This window comes from Myotis brandtii, unplaced genomic scaffold (genome assembly GCF_000412655.1).
Source record: "Myotis brandtii unplaced genomic scaffold, ASM41265v1 scaffold38, whole genome shotgun sequence".
NCBI classification, from domain to species: domain Eukaryota; kingdom Metazoa; phylum Chordata; class Mammalia; order Chiroptera; family Vespertilionidae; genus Myotis; species Myotis brandtii.
The window spans coordinates 5,464,187-5,487,259 of NW_005364596.1; the positions used below are offsets into that span (position 1 = coordinate 5,464,187).

At 39.4% G+C, this 23,073-nt stretch overlaps 1 protein-coding gene across 1 annotated transcript in view; it reads left to right on the forward strand.

The window, feature by feature from the left end:
* PPA2 (pyrophosphatase (inorganic) 2) overlaps nucleotides 1–23,073 on the forward strand; it is a gene marked incomplete at its 5' end in the record, with an annotated part of 68,898 nt that overhangs the window by 11,005 nt on the left and 34,820 nt on the right. Inside the window, 4 exons of the mRNA XM_005872432.2 lie at nucleotides 1,405–1,458; nucleotides 2,922–3,041; nucleotides 9,362–9,448; nucleotides 15,385–15,511. Of these exons, the coding sequence (XP_005872494.2) occupies nucleotides 1,405–1,458; nucleotides 2,922–3,041; nucleotides 9,362–9,448; nucleotides 15,385–15,511 (388 nt within the window). The remainder of the gene's footprint in view (nucleotides 1–1,404; nucleotides 1,459–2,921; nucleotides 3,042–9,361; nucleotides 9,449–15,384; nucleotides 15,512–23,073) is intronic.

Sequence of the window (23,073 nt, forward strand, 5' to 3'; positions counted from 1 at the left end):
AAGGGTAATATGTCTCCCGGCACCGGGATCAGCGTGACAGGGGGCAGCGCCCAAACCCCCTGATTGCCCTGCAGCTCTGTGTGTGACAGGGGGTGGGGCCACAACCTCCCTATCCGCCCTGCTCTGTTCATGACAGGGGAAGGTGCCACAACCCCCTGATCAGCCCTGCTCTGTGCCTGATAGGGGGGAACTTCCCAACCCCCTGATCGCCCTGCGGCTCTGAGTGTGACAGGGTGCGGCGCCCCAACGCCCCCCCCCCACGGGCCCTGCTCTGTGTGTGACGGGGTAGAGCCATAACCTCCCCATCGGCCCTGCCCTGAGTGTGACAGTGGCGGCGCCCCAACCCCCTGATTGGCCCTGCTCTGTGGGTGATAGAGGGCAGTGCCCCAACCCCCTGATCCGCCCTGCTCTGTGTGTGACAGGGTGCGGTGCCCCAACCCCCTGATGGGCCCTGCTCTGTGCGTGACAGGGGGGAGCTCCTCAACCCCCCTGATGGGCCCTGCTCTGTGCATGACGGAGCAGCGCCCCAACCCCCTGATCGGCCCTGCTCTGTACGTGATGGGGTGGCGCCGCAACTTCCCTATCGACCCTGCTTTGAGTGTGACAGGAGGCGGTGCCCCAACCCCCCAATCGGCCGTACCCTGAGCGTGACTAGGGGTGGCATCGCAACCTCCCGATCCGCCCTGCTCTGTGCATGACAGGGGGCAGCACCCCAATCCCCAATCGGCCCTGCTCTGAGCCCGACCAGGGGCTGCACCTAGGGATTGGGCCTGCCCTCTGCCACCCGGGAGCAGGCCTAAGCCGGCAGGTCATTATCTCCCTAGGGTTCCCAGACTTCGAGAGGGCACAGGACGGGCTGAGGGACCCCCTCTCCCCCCCGAGTGCACAAATTTTTGTGCACCGGGCCTCTAGTTGTTTTATAATTTTCAAAATATTTTACTTTATAATTTTCTGTGTATTTTCATTTAAATTATATGATTGATCTTCATACCAACCTTGTGTGGTGAGTAGGACAATGATTATCACACATATTTTACAGATTGGAAAATGAGACATTCAGCTTACATGGTGGACCTCGTCTCTATTTAGTTTGAAAATAAAAATTAAAATAAGTTTCCTGACTTCATTCTGGATCTGTCGCTATACCGCTAAGGTATCTTCAGAAATGTAGCAACTCCTAATATTGTGCAATAGTAGTCAAGTGACATGATGGCTTAAATTCTGCTGTGTTTTAGACAATTTCTCTAATTGTTTAGATGAAATTTAAGACATAGGCAGACATATGATGCAGACTCTAATCATTTGTGTGTGGGGGGGGAACTAAAACATTCTCCTACAGGAGATAAGTGAAAAAATAAAGGGTAGGTTAAAAACCTAAATTTTCTTTTTTTTTTTTAACTGCAGAATTTGTTCAATATGGTTGTTGAAGTACCTCGGTGGACAAATGCTAAAATGGAGGTATGGATATAGTCTATTACTATCAAATGGTTAGTTATTTAAGCCTTCTTCTACGACTTTGGATTTGATGGCAGGTATGATTTCAAGTATTTAAATTAAGGATTGTTATGCACATGTATAATTTTCAGAATTTTTATTTGGAGAATTGTCAGTAATTTTACTAGGTCCTGATAGTATTTTTTTTTTTTTTTTTTACTAATATTTTGTTGTCAATCCTCACCTGAGGATATTTTTTTCCATTGGTTTTTAGAGAATGGAAGGGAAGGAGGCAGGGAGAGAGAGCAAAACATCAGTGTGAGAGAGACACATTGATGGGTTGCCTCATGCACAAACCCTGACCAGGGCTGGGTATCAAACCTGGAACCCAGGTATGTGCCCTTGACTGAGGTGCAAGGGCTGACACTCTAATCACTGAACCATGCTGGTCAGGGCTTAGCTAATCCTATATAATATAAGGCTAATATGCAAGCCAACCAAATGGTGGAACAACCAGTTGCTATGACGTGCACTGACCACCAGGGGGAAGACACTCAACGCAAGAGCTGCCCCCTGGTGGTCAGTGTGCTCCCACAGGGGGAGTGCCACTCAGCTAGAAGCCAGGCTTATGGCTAGCAAGAGCAGCAGTGGTGGTGGGAGCCTCTCTGGCCTTCGCGGCAGTGCTAAGGATGTCTGACTGCCAGCTTAGGCCTGCTCCCTGTGGAGTGCGGGCCTAAGCTGTCAGTCAGACATCCCCTGAGGGCTCCTGGACTGTGAGAGGGTGCAGGCCGGGCTGAGGGACCCTGCCCCTCCCACCACCCTGAGTGCATGAATTTTCGTGCACCAGGCCTCAGTAATTTTAATAGAAAAAAGTTGGTCTTGTTTCAACTATACTGTTTCATCATTCTGGCTACTCTCTACTTGAGGATATAGGATCAAGACTCTGTGAGAGTCTACCTAATTTAAGCAGTGTTTATTTATTCAAACATGGCTTCAATTATCATTGTTTACTTTATAAGATAGGTTTTTCTGAGTGTGTGTGTGTGTGTGTGTGTGTGTGTGTGTGTGTTGCATGGCAATTTGGATATGTCTGATATAAAGGTAACTTGGAAATGAAATCACTTCGTGAAAACCTGTGAGTTAACTTTATTATAAGATTGATGGTAACGAGCTTGAGATCAGTAACAAAAAGCAAGTTGATTAATTTTTATCCTCTTACTATTTCAATCATTTGTGTTAGATATAATGAGTGCCTAAATAATAGAGTGCCTAAGTATATAATCTGATATTTCCTTTTCAGATGGTTTTTCTTACACAGTACTCTAAATTAGAAATAAGAGCTAGCTTAATTTATTTTAAAGTATCTTTGATCAGTAAATTGGAATATGAGTATTTAGTCTTATTATAGCAGATCTTAAAAATACTATTTAAAGATAGGACTAATCATTTCTCATCCTCCTACCCCCTTTTGTTCATAATCTACTTAGATTGCCACAGAGGAGGCATTGAATCCCATTAAACAAGACGTAAAGGATGGCAAGCTACGTTATGTGGCGAATATTTTTCCTCATAAGGGTTATATATGGAATTATGGTGCCCTCCCTCAGGTAACATTTTTGTTATAATGGTAAAACTTTTCTGTCTTCTGAAAAAATTACCTTGTAAATCCTGTGAACTACTTGAATTTAAATTGATTCTGAGGACATGTCAGTTTGAGAGATTTGTAAATTTAAAATTTTTAATGTTGAGTTTTATTGTATCAATAAATTTTTTTGCAAACTTTAGTCTGTACTGTAGCTCTTGGAGTTAGGCTTATAGAACACTCACATTTGGCATTTTGAACACTTTTTTTTCTGGGCTTTGCTATTAAGATTCAGTGAAAAATGTTTTTTCTGCTTTATCTGTCGTCATTTTTTTGAATATGACAATGCTTTTATATATTCACATGGTAGCATGAATTTTATTTTTTAAACTTTAACAGATGAATTTTTAAGGAATTAACTTTTCTCAGAACTCATGGTGAATTGAGTTAGATGACTTAATTATTCATTATTATGAATTTCTAACTGTTCAGTGGAAAGCAGTGAAAGCAAGGGCTAAAAAATGGTAAAATAGCATTCCTGTTAGAGAATGACACTTTGTTTGTCATTCTTTCTTATTCTTTTTGTTTTCTTCTTCTGTTTCTCACTTCTAGGAAGTGGTGACTTTTCTAGATGATTTGGTGAATAAAATTCAGAATATGCGAAATCAAAAGGCTGAGTTATGGTGACATAGAGAGGCGTCTGCCTTTATGTTTATAAAAGCCATTAGACCATTCATCTATCTGGATGTTCATTTTGTATTTTCATTTTTTTAATTAATTTTAACATTTTGCATGAAGTTCCAAAATGCTTTTGGGGAAAGGGGTCTTACTTTATCCAACTCAGAAACACAGCTGCCTGTATAGAATAAACATTCACAGGAAAAGAAAAAAGAAAATAGTTTTCTAAGGAGTCAGGCTGCCTTTGATGCAGTTAGACCACCCACGTGGAAAGGTTCTTTGTTAAATAGGCACTTTTAAAACGACCTGCTCAGAATGAGAATGTCTCTTGAAACCATGAAGATAGCTTTTGTGCACACCAGGTGCCTAAATAGACATTTTGTTTGACCTGGTGAAAAGATAAAAAATAAATAAATAAATAAATAAAATAATTGTTACGCTTAGGGGATACTTTCTGCATAATAAGTGACCAAAGAATATGGGTTTTGGGGTCAGATTGCCATTTATTAGTAATGTAGCCTTAGGCAAGTATTGTCTTTCTTTGCTCACTTTCTTCATCTATAAATTAGAAATGATAAAGTACTGCAAGTGGTTGTGTTGGGGTTTAATGAGTTATTGCAGATTCATCTTAGAATAGTGCCTAATGGGTAGTAATCACACTATTATTACTACTGTTATCTTTATTATTATATGGTCTTTTTTCTAAAGGGATTTATAGTCTCATGGGGGTGATTGACAGCTAAACCAGTGGTTACAGTGGAGCATAGTAGGTGCTACGAATTATTTCTAAGCTTTTGTAGTTTACCTAAGGCCTGATGAATTTTTGTACTTCTTTGCATGTGTTTGAAGTCTCGAGATGCTCTTATTTGCTTTATATTAGTCTGTTAGGTACAGTGGTTCCTATTTATGTACAACAGAATTGGGCTGCAGCAGTCTCTGAATGCCCCTGTTTTCACCGTTGCCTACCAACATTTCACGCTCCACCAGCATCCAAATATAGCATTTTTAAAACATAAATTTGCTAATGTTTTATTTATATGAGAACCTTTTAATGGTTTCCTGTTGTTCAAAGGATATACAAGAACATTCTTAACATGGCCCCCCAACCCTGCATAATTTGGCCTCTGCTTCTCCAGCCTCATTTTGCAACACTTGTCCTTCCTCACTTCCAGTCCTTTGCCATCTTCCTCAGTGTTCCTCATTTCTTTTGCCATTTCCACAGCAGGCCTTCACAGAGCTTCTCCTTCATTCAGAACATAGTTTTTTAGTGCCTGATGTTTGCCAGGCCATGTTCTAAGTATTGGAGGTAAAGTAGTGATAAAAGTGACACAAATTCTCTGAGGCTTTTATCCTGGGCTGAGACAGACAAAAAACTAATAATAAAATATATAATACATCAGATGGTGGTGTGTTGGAGAAAAATAAAGTAGGAAATGGGGCTAGGGTGTGTTGGGATTGTTGCAGTTTAGGCAGGGAGAAGGCTCAGTGAGGAGATGTTATTTGAGTGAGGACCTAAGGGAGGCGAGGGAACAGGTAGTAAGGCTGTCTAGAGCCGTGGTCGGCAAACTGCGGCTGCGAGCCACATGTGGCTCTTTGGCCCCTTCAGTGTGGCTCTTCCACAAAATACCACGTGCAGGCGCACATGTGCACGTACAGTGTGATTGAAACTTCGTGGCCCATGTGCAGAAGTCGGTATTTTGTGGAAGAGCCGGTATTTTGTGAAAGAGCCACACTGAAGGGGCCAAAGAGCTGCATGTGGCTCGTGAGCTGTGGTTTGCCAAGCCGCAGTTTGCCGACCACTGGACTCTAGAGAATTCAGCAAGAAACGCAAGTATAAAGGCCCTGGGGGAAGTAGGCCTAATTTGTTTGAGAAACAGAAAGGAGGCCACTGTGGCTAGGATGGAAGTGAGCAAAAGGAAATAGACCTGGATTCTCTCTGCCCTTTTTTTAAAATTACTGGTGCTTTTATTTTATATTCAGGTAGGATTGGTTAATAACATTATAAAAGTTTAGGTGTACAACTTTAAAATTTGATATTTGTATGTACTATAGTGTGGTCACTGCCAAAAGTCTAGTTTCTATCTGTTACTATACATTTGACCCCCTATAACCATTTCACCCTCCCTCCACCCCTCTTCCCATCTGGTAACTACAAGGAGATACCACCTCACACCTGTTAGAACGGCTATTATCAAAAAAGGACTGATAACAAGTGCTGGAGAGGGAGGGTGTGGAGAAAAGGGAACTCTTGTACACTGTTGGTGCAGCCACTATGGAAATCACTATGGAGGTTCCTCAGAAAAATTGAGACTAGAACTACTCTATGATCCAGTCAGTCTTCTTCTGGGTAATTATCCCAAGAATATGAAAATACTAATTTGAAGAGATACATGTACTCCTATGTTTGTTGCAGCATTATTTATGGTAGCCAAGATATGGAAGCAACCTAAGTGTTCATTGAGGTATGAATGTATTAAAAAGTGGTATATATGTGTGTGTGCATGTGTGTGTGTGTGTGTGTATACACACACACACACAATTGAAAAATACTTAGCAATAAAAAAATGAAATGTGGCAATTTGCAACAATATCTTGAAGGTACTGTGCTAAGTGAAATACCTCAGACAGAAAAGGATAAAAACTATGATTTCACTCATGTGAATTACAATACAAGAAATCCTATCTAATAGACAAAGATGGTAATTGACCATACCTTCGCTACGCCTCCCATTGGCTAATCAGCATGATATGCAAATTAATCGCCAACAAAGATGGCGGCCAATTTGCATACTACAGGCAGGACAGGATGACAGCGTGCGCCACCATCCAGGGCAGGCCAGCCGTGGAAGACCCAGAAGCTGGGCAACGTGAGCTCAGCATCCGGCTTGGCTGTGTGGAGGGAGGGAAGAGGAGGGGCCTCAGGCCGGAGTCCGCAGCAAGGGACCCTGGGCTTGCAGTGACGTGAGCCTAGTGTCCGGGCCGAAGGAGGGGAGGGGAAGGGCCTCGGGCCAGAGTCCGCACCCTGGCCGGATGGAGGGAGGGAAGAGGAGGGGCCTTGGGCTGGAGTCTGCAGCAAGGAACGCTGGGCTTATAGCGACGCGAGCCCAGTGTTTGCACTCTGGCCGGCGGAGGAAAGGGAGGGCAGGGGCTTTGGGCCAGAGTCCACGGCGAGCGAGGCTGTGCTCACTGTGACGCAAGGCAGCGTCCACACCAAAGGAAGGGAGGGGAGGGGCCTCGGGCCGGAGTCCCTGGTGAGGAATGCTGGCATCATTGCAGGCCCGGCTATGGGCCCCCCTCTCCCCCACCCGAGTGCAGCACGGATTTTGCATCGGGCCTCTAGTAAACAAATAAATGAACAAACAAACCTAAAACAAACTGCCATTTTTAACCAGAGATTTTTGCTATCTTTTTAAACTCAAACTGATCTTGTAGTGTGTGTGTGTATATATGTGTGTATGAATGTGTGTGTTAGTCTTCAGCAAAAGAATATACTACAGATTGCATAGAAGTTATTTACCAAAAACAACCCCCCCAAAATAAATTAATGTTTATAAAAAGTAGAAATTAGGTCAGTTGTTTTATGGGAAAGGATAAATAGCTTCCTTGTACATATTAAGACAGAATGAGCCTGTTAATATGGAAGCCAGCCCCTGGTCCCATTTACATTTTTTTTAAAATATGTTTTTATTGATATTAGAGAGAGAGAGAGAGAAACATCAATGTGAGAGAAACATCGATTGGTTGCCTCCTTTACATACCCTAACTGGGGATTGGACCTGCAACCTGGGCATGTGCCCTGATTGGGAATCAAACCGGTAACCTTTCAGTGCATGGAATGATGTTTAGTCAACTCAGCCACACTGGCCAGGACTCCATTTGCATTTTTGGTCTCATCTCCAACTTCCCCTCATCCCTCTCCTGCTCCATCACTGCCACAGTGACCATCTCACAATCCTCTGGTACATCAGGCATGCTCCTGCCTCAGGCCTGCACATTCACTCTTTCCCAGATGTGCACATGGCCTGCCCCTTACATGATTGCTCAGGAATCATCTTCTTCCTGATGTCTGCCCTGCACATCCTTTACAGCTTTAACTCTGCCTCCGGTACTCTCATTCCATCTTCCATACTTTATTTCTTTCCCTTTTCCATAACACCTACCAACATCTACTATGCTATGTAATTTAGTTATTTGTGTATATTGTTAATTCTTCCAGCTAGAATGCAGACTTCATGAAGGATTCTATCTGTTTTGTTCATTGATGTCTCCCAACTGCCCAGCTTAGTGCTTGGAGCAGAGTAGGCAATCAATAAATATTTGTGGAATGAATAAATTAATGCATTGTGTCAGTTGCATTTGTTTCATAGATGTGTGTGGGTTTTTGCTATTCTCTTAGGATTTGTCTTGTAACAGCATGATTTTGTTCAAGCAGTTACCAAGCCAACCGTGCTTGCAAGAACGTTTAAGCAGCAGAACACTGTGTAAGTAGCAGTCTCTCCACTTAGCCTGTGATTCATCAGAGTGCCATCATTATTTCAGACTGTCAGCTGTCTAGCTGTTTCACCTAGTACCTTCTTCCACACTAGCAATAGTGCCTTCCTCAGACCTGAGTTTGGCCTGAACAAAAGTCATCTTTGTCTTCCCCCGATCTTTCTGAATGAATACTTAGAGTACCCATCTGGATGATGTTCAAGGACTAGAATCACTAAATTCAAGATTTCTTCCATCTTAATATATGATTGTTGTGTTTATTATTTTGACCTTTATTTTAAATTTGGTTCCTTGACCCCAGGTGTCATGTAGTACCACTTAGAAGCTTTGTAACCTGGGACCAGCGACCACATTGCTCTAGGTCTATTTGTTCACCTCTGTCATCCTACCACCTACCCCACAAGGGGATTGAGAATTTTGAATAAGTTGGTCAAAGCCAAGTGCTTAGCCCCATAGTGAGTTCTCAGTCATGTTGTCTCGATGATGACGCTGTTGCCTGTTGATATTAGCTGCTAATAGTGACACTGCTGGTAGAGGCTCTGGCTCCCAGTTGAATCTGGTAAAGAACAGGTAACTGAGGATGTCCTGCTTCCTTTGACTTGGTGACAAGAATCCTGCTTAATCAGGAAGGAGTTTTCAAGAAGCACCTACATGTACATCTCTGTACAGGGCAGTGATGTTTTAAAGAGACCTAAGGACCAGAGCACGGTGATTGTATTGGCTAATCTTCATAGATGGTTTTCAAACACAGAAAGGCAGGCCCAGTGCTGGTTCCTTGTCAGAGGAGCAGTGAGCGATGGAAGCAGCGGTTCGGGCAGTCAGTGGGAACAGGGCATAGACAGTGGGAACATCCGCGCTGAAACTCTAAACTCGAACATGGATTGAGACACTGACAGAACTTGGAAGAAGATTATGTTTGGAAATACCACCCACTTTCAGATGTGATTATACAAACAAATGAAAGACCGAGGGGAGGAAATACTATAAATAGGCTTTAAGTATTATTGTGCTTGAGGATGTACTGGCATGTTGGCATCGAGCCTGTGTAATTTCTGAGAATTTTCCTTTGGACTGTGGTTGTCTATAAGACGTCATGACTCTGTGGAAAGGTTAAAGTACATTATAGTGAGTATTAACCTATTTTTCTGCTTCTCTCCCCCTCCCCCCTTCTTTTAGACTTGGGAAGATCCCCACAGAAACGATAGGAGCACAGACTGCTGTGGAGATAATGATCCTATTGATGTCTGTGAAATAGGCTCAAAGGTTGGTTGTATAGACTGTTATTCTAATGGGGTCTGGTTTATTCATGCCATAAAATTTCAGTTCTCTTTGGAAGCCACCAGTTCTTCAGTTCTTCAAAGTTCTAGCCCATCGATCGCTCTGGTATCAGTACCTTTTTGTATCTTTACTTCCTTCTCTTAAACTGGGGATTGGTACACTATAGCCCAGTGGCGGGTCAAATCTAGCTCACCACCTGTTTTTATAAATTACACAACTACACCCCCTCATTTACACATTGTCTGAGGAATGGTAGCAGAGACCACATAACGTGCAAAGTCTAAAGTATTTACTGCCTGAGCTTTTACAGAAACATTTTGCTAAGTCCTGTCCTCGGCTTCCTTGCCCATTATCCAGACAGGAATTCAAAACCGATGAAAGCCACGGGCTCTCTTTTTGTGTGTGCCTGCTTCCAGGTTGCCAAGTCCTAGGGAAGCAAGGCCTACAGTGTCAAGGTTGCTGCTACCCATAGAATTCTGTGAGTCCTTGGTCAGATCTTTTTTCTATTTTCTACTGCATTTATTGCTAATAATTGTTATTTATATAGACATTCAACTCCTTGCACTTTGTTCTCATTCCCAGCAAAGTGTCTTATCTTTAATCTTGTCAAGCTCAGAGAAACGAACAGTGAGAATTCCCTCACCTTTCCCCCGCTAGCCTGCCATACTACCTGTGCCTGCAAACATTGTTTCTCCCTTTCATCTGGGACTGGGAGAGTTGCCTTTTCTTGTCCAAGTCCAGTGCTTCCCTTCTTGCCTCTGAGTGACAGTATTTTTCTATATTTTGTCCTGTATTTATAACTTATCTTTCTTTATTGTCTTCCTTCAATATGTCTCCTATCTTCTTTCCTTTCGCACGAAGGCTTCTAAAGAGTTTCCCACTTAATCTTCAACCTATTTCAGAATTGTTTTCATCCTGCCATTATTTCAATGAAACTGCTCTCACTAAGGTCCCTGGTAATTCTTTTTTTTTTTTTAAACAATTTTTTAAAAAATATATATTTTATTGACTTTTTTTACAGAGAGGAAGGGAGAGGGATAGAGAGTTAGAAACATCGACCAGCTGCCTCCTGCACACCTCCTACTGGGGAGGTGCCCACAACCAAGGTACATGCCCTTGACCGGAATCGAACCTGGGACCTTTCAGTCCGCAGGCCGACGCTCTATCCACTGAGCCAAACCGGTTTGGCCCTGGTAATTCTTTTAGCCAAATCCAAGAGGCCTATTTCATGTTGACGTAAGAAATGTCCAAACTTATACGAATTTTGAGTTTATTTGAGCCAAACTGATGACAGTGGATTGAGAAAATGCTCCAGAGAATGGCAGTTGTAAACCTGTTTTATACATTACAATTAAAAGAGATGTGAAGGAGTTAGATGAAATTCATTGATGATAGATAGATTAGGGAGGCAGGAGAAAGCAAAGCTAGGGGCTGGGGTGGATCTCCGGGATTGGATAAAAAGTAAAAGGGATAGACACACACTTCTTTTCTATTGGTGGGTATAGGATAGTCAATAGTCAACAATTAACAAGATAACAATAACAATGAGAAGTTCTGTGGTCTCTGCTTTGGTTCAGTGATTGTGCCCTGAAGGGTCTGGAAAAAAGAAATTACTCTGACATTCCAAAGGTTTGCTATGGCAGATGTTAAAAGACAATAGACCGGCTCATTTAAGGTAAAGATTGACCTTTGTCAAGGAAGATACCAGCCTAGTACAAGAGACTACTCACCAAGACTTGATTTTGCTTAGGAAGCTTTTATTTCAGACCATCCTGTGGTGTCACTTTAGGTCTCCGAGTTTGTCAGGCCTGCCATGCGGGCCTCCCCTGAGCTTGTCAGTTTTAATGTGTGGCCCCTTTTTCGTCCACACGTCTAATTTGTTACTGTTAACCTTGTCTTTCTTCCTGAGACAGTCTCTTCACTTTACTTTGATTGTGTCATAATCGCTTGGATAGTCTCTAATTCTGGTTCCTTATTGGTTTCTTTTGCACGCTCCTTTTCTTCTGCCTGCTCCTTAAGGATTGGTTAGCTTGAGGGTTGAGTCCCTGTCCCAGTTAGGAACTCCCTTGGCGGTCCCATCCCAAGCACTCCTAGTTTTGCTCTCAAATTAGTATCTCCAGCTCAGACCTGTATAGTCAGCTGCCTGCTTCTGCCCTTGGGATGTCTCCCACACATCTCAAACTCACTGTGTCCAAACAGTTCATTCTTCCCTCCTCTCCTGTAACTCCTCTCAGTATTTTTAGTCCCCCAAATTGAGGAGTCATCCTTGCTCATTCTTTGCTTTCCTTCATCCGTTAGTCATGAAATATAAATTCTGTATTCCAGATAGCCTTTAACTCTACTTCTTTTTATTCTCACTGCAGCTAGCTTTGTCAAGTCCCGTATTTTTTCTCAATTATTCCTGCTAGTGACCAGTTTCCTCTCTGCCTCCTGCTTTGCTCTTCTTTAGCACCTGGCTTCCTCTCCTGGCACTCCCCGTTTGCAGACCACCCTCCAGCTGCACCCGTCTTTCACTTCCTGTAGTGCTCTCCCTGCTGTCCAGGCCTTTGCACAAACTATTCCCTCTATATAGAATGGAACCTCTTTCCTTCTTCACTTTGTTACTCCCCCCCCCCCTTTTTCTTCTTTTCACCTCCCCTGCTCATCCTTCAGATCTCAGCTAAAATATGCATCCTCTTAGAAGCCTTCCTTTATTGCCCTCCACCCCCCAACTAAAATACTTGGTCTTTGTTATGTACTCCCTTAGTACTAACTGTGGTCTGTTGTTTGTTTAATTGCCTCCTCAATGAGGTGAGAGCTAGCTCTGTGAGGATGGGACTCAGCATAGCAGTGTACAGCACAGTGCTTGGCAGGTAGCATACGCGTAAGTTAAGAAATACCACACTGAACTTTTACTTGAATCTTATTCTTCTAGTTAAGGTTAAATTAGTTATCTCTGGTAACGCCTATTAGCAATTTTAGGCTTCTAGGTTATTGTTTAGGAAACAGTTTCCTCTGATTCTTTTTCACTATATTTACCATAATTACTTTGTTTCTCTCGTTTTTTTTTTCTTCTTCTTCCTCATTCTCCTTTTGTATTCCTCTTCTCTTTTCCTCCTCGTCTTCATCATCCTCTCAGATTTCTCTTTCTTCTTTTGCTTCTTCTCCTTATGTTCTTCCACTTTTTTTCCCCCCCTCTTCTCCAAATCCTCTCTGCCCCCCCTTCTTTTTCTTCTCTCTCTGTCTTAATCCTTTCTTGCAGGAGAGATTTCCATCCAACTTGTATTTCTGGTTTTATGTACAGATAGGGACAAAGGGGCTAGAGTTCCTGTGTGTGTGTGTGTGTGTGTGTGTGTGTGTGTGTGTGTGTGTCTCTCTATGGTTTCTGTATCTCCAGCAGAACTATAGCAGATTGTTAGCTTTCTTTAAAAAGTAAGCTATACTTTAGGAATTTATCTTTCGGACATTTACTCCCCAGAGGGGTAATAAAGTGTGTCTAAAATTAATAGATTTGAAGGAAGGAAGAATGTAAGTATTTTAATGAGTACTTCTTATGTTTCGGACCCTATGCTATGTACTTTAGTCACTTTCACATGTCCTATTTCCTGATAAGTGAGAGTTAATAAATTAAATAACATTACATTGATGGAATGTTTTATGTATTAGAAAACTCTTATTCTGAGGGCATAATCCCTGGGGCCATTCAGTTCATAGCAAGTGCAAATTATGTTAATTTAAATTCTTATGCAGATATTAAGTGGGTGTTTAAAGATGAAGTAGAAGTACCTTATTTTCACTTAAAATTTTTAAATTTTATGTAAAAATGTGTAAATGAGCATGCGATTATTGAGATTAGTAACTGAGAGAACTCATATGAAAATGATTTGACTTAGTAACAGTAATTTGTTATTGACAAAACAAAGGAATCACTTTAAGAAAACTTGATGTAGAGGTTTTTTTAATAAACCTGCCAAAGTTACTAAATATGCAGAATAAAATTAAAGGTTTCAAATATACATGAGTGGTTTTTAATAAGGCATATGTAATTAATCTTGAAAGCATACTTTTACATTTTTCATAGAAAGCTTAGTATATATAGGTGTTTGATACATCATTACTGAAAAACATTGACTTGTTATTTTTTTGTGGAAATGTAGTATTGATTATAAATGGTCAAATGAATTTATACTTCTGGTTTAATGTTGACATTTTGGGTGGATAATTCTATTACAGGGGACTGTTCTGCAGTATTCCTGGCCTCTTCCCACTAGGTGCTAATAATACCTTCCCAGTTGATAGCCAAAAACATCTCCAGACATTGCCAGATGTCCTCTAGGGGGCAAAATTGCCCGTGGTTGAGAACCAGTTATCTAGTTTGTCACTTCGTTAAACAATGTAGCCAGCCTTTTCTTTTTTTAAAAAATATATTTTATTGATTTTTTACAGAGGGGAAGGGAGAGGGATAGAGAGTCAGAAACATCGATGAGAGAGAAACATCAATCAGCTGCCTCCTGCACACCCCGCACTGGGGATGTGCCCGCAACCAAGGTACATGCCCCTGACTGGAATCAAACCTGGGACCCTTCAGTCCGCAGGCCGACGCTCCATCCGCTGAGCCAAACCAGTTAGGGCTGTAGCCAGCCTTTTCATTGGTGATTATGTGATACCAGAGGCCCGATGCATGAAATTTGTTTAAGCAGCTCGGCCCTCGCAGCCCTGGCTGCCTTGGCCCTTGCAGCCCCGGCTTTGTCCAGAAGGTCGTCCGGAAGGTCATCCACTGTTTGGCCATCCAGTCTAATTAGCATATTACGCTTTTATTATTATAGATGATAATTTTGAACAGGTCTTCTGGTGTGAGGTGCATAGGTCTCCCAACAAGATCATAACCTTTGAGAACAGGGATCCTTTCTGTGTAGTATCTGATATGGTGCTGGGTACTGAATGGAGTCTAAACATGTAAGAGTCTGGTTAATATATTTGTGAATATTCCCCCCAAAATGAGATTTCAGTTCAGTTTATGCAATCTCACCAATCTGTTATGTAAACTAATTACAACTTCATACAGATTTATATTAAGATTTAGATTTATTTTGCAAATGTTCTAAAAGGATTTATTTGACTTTATGGTTTAAGGTCTAGTGTTTTTCTCTCAAATAATTTCAAGACACAAAAGTGACCTTCTTTTGCATACCTTTCTTTCCAAATGTAAAGCTGCATTTTGAATCATGAAGGAATTCTGAAACATGTGTTCAAATTTCAGCTTTCAGTGAAATTCTATGGCTGACTAAACTTTTAAAAAGAAAAGGATATAGGAAGAATGCATGCATATAAACGTGGCATAGACAATTTAACGGAACCACTGAAATAAATTTTTTTTAGCACATGAAACATCTGCTTAAACATCATGCTATTTCTTGGTTTCTCTTTAAACCTTTTAAAAACACTTTACTAAGACTGTTTCGTCAGTATCTTTAAAGTACTAATAGTTCTTACATTGTCATCCATTATAGTCTTAAGGTTATAGTCTAACATGTTAAAAATTTACTTTTCAATAGTAACTGAAAAATGTGCTTTGCAAAAAAGGTACTGTGAAACAATTTAAAAAGGATTCTCAGGTCTCTTTTTACCTCCAAGTAGCAGAAGTCAGGATTATAGTATGTAATGATATACATGGGTTTATTCTCTGCTTAGTGTGAGTTTCTAGGCTTAGTACATTAAATTTCAAGATCTATAAGGAACTTCAATTTCTAAAAAGGAATCCAGATACCTAATTTTAACAGGCATTTCATAAAAGGCTTTATGACTGTTTTTACATTATTTTAAATTATTAAACCTTTATTAAATTTTAGTTTATAGTGCTTTTCATCTTTCATGAGTTTTTATGAGATATGAGTAAACTTCTCTAAAGCTTTGCAAATGCTCAGTTTCTTTTCTCTTTAAAGGTTCTTTCTCGTGGAGAGGTTATTTGTGTGAAGATCCTTGGGATTTTGGCTCTTATTGATCAGGGTGAAACAGATTGGAAATTAATTGCTATCAATGTGAAAGATCCAGAAGCCTCAAAGTTTCATGGTAAGTCTATAACTTTGCAGAAACAGAAATAAATCAGGAATTCTTAGAATTTAAAAGGGACTTATGTAAAACACACTGTAAGTATTTGGGAGTTAAATTTATATGTTTTGTTTTTTATTTATTCTCCATTGAATTTCAAGAGCATTCGACTGTGATTGTGTCTGAGTTGTATCATATTGCTAGGAGGAACAAGAGAGAAAAAAGCATGTAGACAGACAAATGATACTTCACACTAAGAAAGTACATTCCGTGGGTTCCCTTCCTACTCTCTTCCTTTCCTCCCTGCCTTTTTTTTTCTTTCTTAAATCTCTCTTTTGTTCCTTTGAGTAATGGGAAAAACTGCTTATCAAGGACACAAGTTGTTTCTACACCTGGTTTTTGTTCTGTCCTGTACAAATGAAGGGAAAGATAACTGCCCTCTGACAAAATTTTGATGTCCCAGAAATTTGAGTTCCAGAAATTGCTTGCTGTGATGAAGAACTGACTTTCTTTGGAGTCAGACTTCAGTTTAAGTTATGGCTGTGCTGCTTTCTGTCTGAGTGACTGGGTAGATCATTCAGCCTTTCCGAATTTCAGTTTGCTCATCTGTGGAGATAAATGCACCTACTTGTGAGGTTGTTAACAGAGATGATTTACTTAAAACATCTGGCTGTCACATACAGGGGTTGACTATACGCCACTATTATTATTCTTTGACCACTTTTTTCCTCTATTTTTCTAGCCTTTTTGCTTTCAGTTTCTTCCTCATTTAAGATCCTGGTTTCTTCTAGACTTCACTTCTTATCTCAGCTGGAAACTTTATTCTTTCTGATTTGACTGAAACTCAATATTTATATGTTAACTTCCCTTAACTTATGTGCATTTAAAACCTTTTTTTTGCACATGGAACAGCAAAAAGAAATTCTATGTTATTTTTGCATATAATTGAGAAAGGAAGGGATCTGATAGGGTGATTTCATGTAACCTCAGGGTCAAAACTAAAACATGGAACTACAATTCAGCCAGTGTGGCTTAGTGGTTGAGCATTACCTATGATCCAGGAGGTCATGATTTGATTTCTGGTCAGAGCAAATGCCCAGATTTCGGGCTCGGTCCCCAGTAGGTGGCAGCTGATCAATGAATCACTCTCATCATTGATGTTTCTATCTCTCTCTCTCCCTTCCTCTTTCTGAAACCAATGAAAACATAAAAAAACAAACAACAAAAAAAACATGGAACTACACTTAAAATAGGAGACATGAGTTTATAAACCATATGTATTTTGTCTGTCTCATTATTTTACCCTGATTTCTTTATTATCATGTTTCTTATACTAGTACATGCATATGTAAGAATAGTAAATAAATGTCCAGTTTAAAAATATTTTAATACATTAACTGCTCCTCAAATGAGAACTGATAATCAAATGGTGCAACGTCTTCCAAAACAAATCAGTTGTGAAGTGGCACACTGAAGTCATGAAAGACTACTAAAGGATGCTGCTTTAAACTGGAGATCTGAGAACCTGAATGAAACTAGTCTTTAGGTGGAATAAACTAGCCATTCGCATAGTACAGTTGGAGATGTGATTTAACATTTTTGTTTTGTTTTGTTTTGTTTTTTGTTAATCCTCACCCAAGGATATTTTTCCATTGATTCTTAGGGAGAGTGGGAGAGAGAGGAAAAGACAGAGAGAAACATTGATGTGAGAGGAACACATCGATTGGTTGCCTCCTTCATGAGCCCAACCAGGGCCCAGGCTGGGGAGGAGCCTGCAACCCTTGACCAGCAAACCCGGGACCCTTTGATCCGCAGGCTGACGCTCTATCCACTGAGCCAAACCGGCTAGGGCTAACATCTTTTTAATTTTTTTTTTTTATTTCAGAGAGGGGGGTGGGGGGAGAGAGAGAGAGAGAGAGAGAGAGAGAGAGAGAAATATCAATGATGTGAGAGAATTATTGATCGGCTGCTTCCTGCATGCCCCATACCGGGAATCAAACCATGACTTTCTGTTTCATAGGTCGACACTCAACCATTGAGCAACACTGGCTGGGTGATTTAACATTTTAAACTCCCTAGCATGTGCCAAAGCATGGTGCCTGTTCTAGTACATATTATCATTTCGTTTTTGTTAAATTTATCAGGGTAACATTGGTTAGTAAGATCATACAGGTTTCAAGTGTACAGTTCTATGATACATATCTGTAAATTGCATTGTATGCCCACCACCCAAAGTCAGATCTTCCTCCGTTACCATATATTTGATGCCCTTTACCCTTTGGTGCTCAAAGGATTTAAATAACTTGTCCAAGTTGTAAATCTAGTAAGTAGGAAAATGATGATTTGAACTTATTTCTGTTTGATTATGAAGTCCATTGTCCAATACTATACAGAGCAATTTATACATGACTGTAGTCGTTTGTAGTATTTCTAACTAGTGGTATTGAAATCAGATTACATAGGCTAAGTACCTTACTCCTTGAGTGCCCTATGGCCTAGAATGAAAGATTTGAGCTCTCTTTCACTTTACTCCTGTTTGTACCCAGAGTGGAGATGACTGCCTTTAGTCATTGTCTAAATTCTTTTTGTGTATTCTTGTACAAAAAGACAAGCAGAAATACTGAAGCTTATTTAGTTTGAGATGAAAACTGGAATAAGTAAAACAAGTTATTTTGAAAGGAAAAGACTCTTTTTTATTCTAATAAAAGGCAACACATGTATTATCTTAATCATGAAAAATACAATTCTTCATACATTTTTAAAATCCTAAAATTAAAAGACGAGAATTATTGGCATATTTTGCTCTGATATGGTATGCTGACATTGTGTCTGTTGTTTATTTCCAGAACGAGTAAGGTATGGGAAGGAAGGGAAATAATTTACTTTAAGAATATTTGCATATTGTTTGCACTGGGTAGTATTTTAAGTACTCTCATATATCTAGGTTTTGTAAAATAAATTCTGTATGTATGTGGTTTCTTTTTACTTCTCATTTCTTTTATCTTCACATTATTATAATACACTAGAGCAGTGATGGCAAACCTTTTGAGCTCAGCGTGTCAGCATTTTGAAAAACCCTAACTTAACTCTGGTTCTGTATCACATATAGAAATTTTTTTATATTTGCAATCATAATAAAACAAAGATTTATAATTTTGATACTTATTTTATATATTTAAATGCCATTTAACAAAGAAAAATCAACCAAAAAAATGAGTTCGCGTGTCACCTCTGACACGCGTGTCATAGGTTCGCCATCACTGCACTAGCGGCCTGGTGCATGAAATTTGTGCATTGGGGGGGGGGTCCTTCAGCCTGGCCTGCACCCTCATCAACTGCCCTCCCCTGCCAGCCAGATCACCCCCAACTGCCCTCCCCTGCTGGCCTGGTTGCCCCCAACTGCCCTCCCTGCAGGCCTGATCACCCACAATTGCCCTCCCCGGCCGACCATTTTGTGGTGGCCATCTTGTGACTACGTAAGGGCGTTGCGTGAAGGCGCGAGGACCACCTAGGCTTTTATTAGTATAGATTCCTCATATCTTTATTCATTTTCTTTTGTCTTTACTTAAGTGACCCAAGGAAGAAATAGATGTAGGCACAAATTGAAAGGCTGAAGAAATTTTGGTATAATTTTTTTAAAAAAAAATCATAAGTCATGGAATTCTAGGTGATCCTATGTAGCAGCTTTTATTTTTAATTTAAACACAAGTTTTGTTTTATATTTATCATATCTTTCAAACATCATACAGCTGTTCTCTCAACTATTTCAGACAACAGAGTTTCTGTTGTCCTGCTGCTTAAGGAAGTAAGTGTTAGTGGACAGAAATTATCCTAATCTTATTTTTCTTTCTTCACTCTTTAGCCTGCTGTGTTGTCTGTGTTTTCATTAGCACCTGCCAAAGGGGAATTAGAGAGGATGAGAGCTGAGTGATGCTCAGTAATTAGAGGGCTTGAAAGCTTCCTAAATATGTGAAGGAATTTTTTAAAGTTTTAAAAAAAGCCAGTTATGATTTGATTACAGTGTTTAATAACCTTTTTTATTCATAATAGTTAATTCATCTTCCAAAGGTATCTATCTTATAATTCATGGGGAGCTTACGTATTATACGCACATGGTTTATTTTATATGATGTTACAGGTTTATAATAGAACCTTGATCAGGGTGACAAGCCTCAGAAACAAATAAAGGAACCAATTTTATGATTATGCCTCTTACAACAACTTATGATCCTATATAATAAAGAGCTGATATGCTAATTTGACTGGACAGTAGAACGACCTTCCAGACGACCTTTCAGAATGACCAATGGGCAGGGCTGCGAGGCAGCCAGGGATGCAAGGGCTGAGCCCCTTCCATGAATTTTGTGCATTGGGCCTCTAGTTTTATTATAAAGGAAAATATGTATATTTGGGTTCATTGATTAAATAAATATTAGCTAATAGGTAGTAAATCTTGGTGCCATTCTCTACTATACATCTTTGAAAATTAATCAACTATATTTATTATTAAGTCAAGCAACTTTGAAAATTTTTTATGTTTCCTGCCCACATTTACTTTCTAAAATCACAAACACAGGATTTTTAATGACATTTTTAATCATAAAAATAATCATAATACTTGGAAATAAAAACTCAGAATAATAAAAAAGTTATATAAAATGAAAACTAACATTCTCCTTCCACTTCCCACCCTCAGTCTCACTGCTCATAACATCTTTACCCTGTGATTTCAGTTCTCTTGAATGTTTGCTTCCTTTCTGTAAACAGTGTACTTACACTTCTATTTCTTAATTTGTGTCTTTTCCCTCTTGACTCAAGTTGCTGCTTTGGACGATTAGGAAATTAACTTTATACATTTCTCAATTTTGTTACCATATTTCTTCTTTGTTATCTTAATTCTAAATATTACACTTTGAGCTCCATTTGTTGCTTCATTAATTTAAAACAGTAACTGGAAGCTGCCCAGGATGGAACTAGGATGTTGAGGTTTCTGTACTTCTCTGCCCCTTACCACCTAGCTTCACTTCACAACACTGTTAGTTCTACAGCGTCAAAATGAATAATGTTTGAGGTTCTGTTCTTTACCTATAACTATTTTTTTATGTTTTGACTCTTGAATCTGAAACTTGGAAAGCACTGAATTGCATTTATAGGATTTATGTGAATATTATTCATGTAGTTTATCATACCATTTATTCAATGAGCAGTGTTGGATAGGCTGTTCTGTTGATCCCTCTGCACAGCTATTATTGTGGGGTTTTTTTCATTGCCCTCCTAGCTTATTAGTTGTACTCTTTCTTAGATTCTTTCATGTCCTCCATTTTGGTTTTCTTTTTCATTGTTGGCTGGTACATTTTCTAGAAAATGCATTGGAGATTATTTTAATTGGTACATATTAGAATGTCGTGTGTGTGTGTGGTCACCTTCTACTTAAATAACTTTAAAATATCTAACACAGTAACTTTAAATACTGTGCAGGAATTGAAATTTCTATCACAAAGGAGTGAGTGATTTTATAATAGTTTAAACATTTGTCATCTGTAGATCAACAGGAGGAATTATTAAAAACCTGTAGGAAAGTGTAGCTATCTGGAAATTTTTTTAAAAAGTCTGTAGTTTTCTAATGATGTATGTAATACAGAAATTTATAAAGAATTTAAAAAATTATTTTCTATACATTTTTGTTTAGACATTTAAAAATTTCTTCTTATTCATTTCCAGTACCTTGAGAAATAGCTGTATTTTTGAAGTGGTTGTTTGCGGCAGCAGTCTGCGGTGTTTACCTATGCTGCCATCTTGGTCTCTCCAGGAGTGAGTGATTTTATAATAGTTTAAACATTTGTCATCTGTAGATCAACAGGAGGAATTATTAAAAACCTGTAGGAAAGTGTAGCTATCTGGAAATTTTTTTAAAAAGTCTGTAGTTTTCTAATGATGTATGTAATACAGAAATTTATAAAGAATTTAAAAAATTATTTTCTATACATTTTTGTTTAGACATTTAAAAATTTCTTCTTATTCATTTCCAGTACCTTGAGAAATAGCTGTTTTGTTTTTTGACATGGTCAGTACCTACTTTTTTAAAACAAATCTGTTTTTATTTATGGACAGATGTCTTCGGTATGTATACTATATTAATTTAGACACATTTAAAGTATGATTTTGCTAGGAAGTTTTAGGGTTGTTTTATTTGTTATGAAATAACTTCTTTGTTCCCAGGGAACATATGTGCAAACTTTGGGAGAGTGTAATATCCTGTAATCATAGTTCCAGTTTTTAACTTTGACATGACTGAACTAACTTTCCCAATTGCATCAGAGAACGTGTTTCAGTTAGAAAGAAACTGGTTGCTGGCTGTATTTCTTTAATTTCTACATTATTATTTAAATCCTGAAGTTTTACCTTTTAAAACTGGAGTAGCCACTGTGAAAATCTAAAAAAAAAGTCAAAATAACATTTGAAAACAAATTCCTATACTCCCTGATAGAAAATTGGTCACTGTGCTTGCCTCATTAACACTTGAGAGCACTACGACCATTTGATGCACTGTAATTAGGTTCTAGGCTCTCGTGTTTTCAATAGTGCTATAATGGCCTGAAAGAGTTAGTAAGACTCCTGGGCACCCAAATTGTTACTAGAGAATGCTTTGGCCATTAGGAATAATAGCACTTAGTTATGAAATAAACAAGTTCACAGCTTTTTAAGAGGATCAGAGTGCTAGGGGATGTGTAATCTCTCTCTCTGTTAAATTAACCACCTTTTGTAATGTGGAGCTCCATATATTCACCAGACAGATGTCTGAGCCTCTTTATAGAACTGCCAGTGATGCCTAAGACTGGGGAGTAGTGTCATGAGAAGGTTTGGGCCTAGGGGTTACTTCAACTTGCAGAGCAATAAAGATTTGTTTGGTGACTTTAAATAAATGAAAACTGTTGTCTGTTGTCCTGTAATAACTTGCTTTTGTAGTTTAAAAAATGAAAAATTAAAAAATAAATTGAGATCTGAACAGTTATATTGATACAGATACATTTTGGGATGAATAAATTACATTAATAATAGGGAAATTATTTTAAGAAGGTAGTTGGGACTTTTTCAAAGGCCAGCATTGCACTTACTCTAAAATTGTCAGAATGTGTATGTATTTTATATACAGTAGTTCACCTTATCTGAGGGGGATACAGTCCAAGACATCCAGTGGATGCCTGATACCATGGATAGTATCAAACCCTATGGACACTGTTTTTCCCTCTACAAGTGTATTTATGATAAACTTTATAACTTAGGCTCAATAACAATAATATTAAATGCCACATGATCTCACCCATTTATGGATAATAAAGACCATAATAAACTTTTGAACAAAAATAGATACAGTGGCAGAGCTGCCTCGAACAGACTGTCGAACTACAGCGGGAAGGCCGGGGAGGGTTGGGGGGCAGGAGGGAGGGGCGGGTAAGTGATCAACCGAAGGACTTGTATGCATGCATATAAGCATAACCAATGGACATAAGACACTGCGGGTAGGGGAGGCCAGGGGATTGTCAAAGGCGGGGGAAAAAAGGAGACATATGTAATACTCTTTG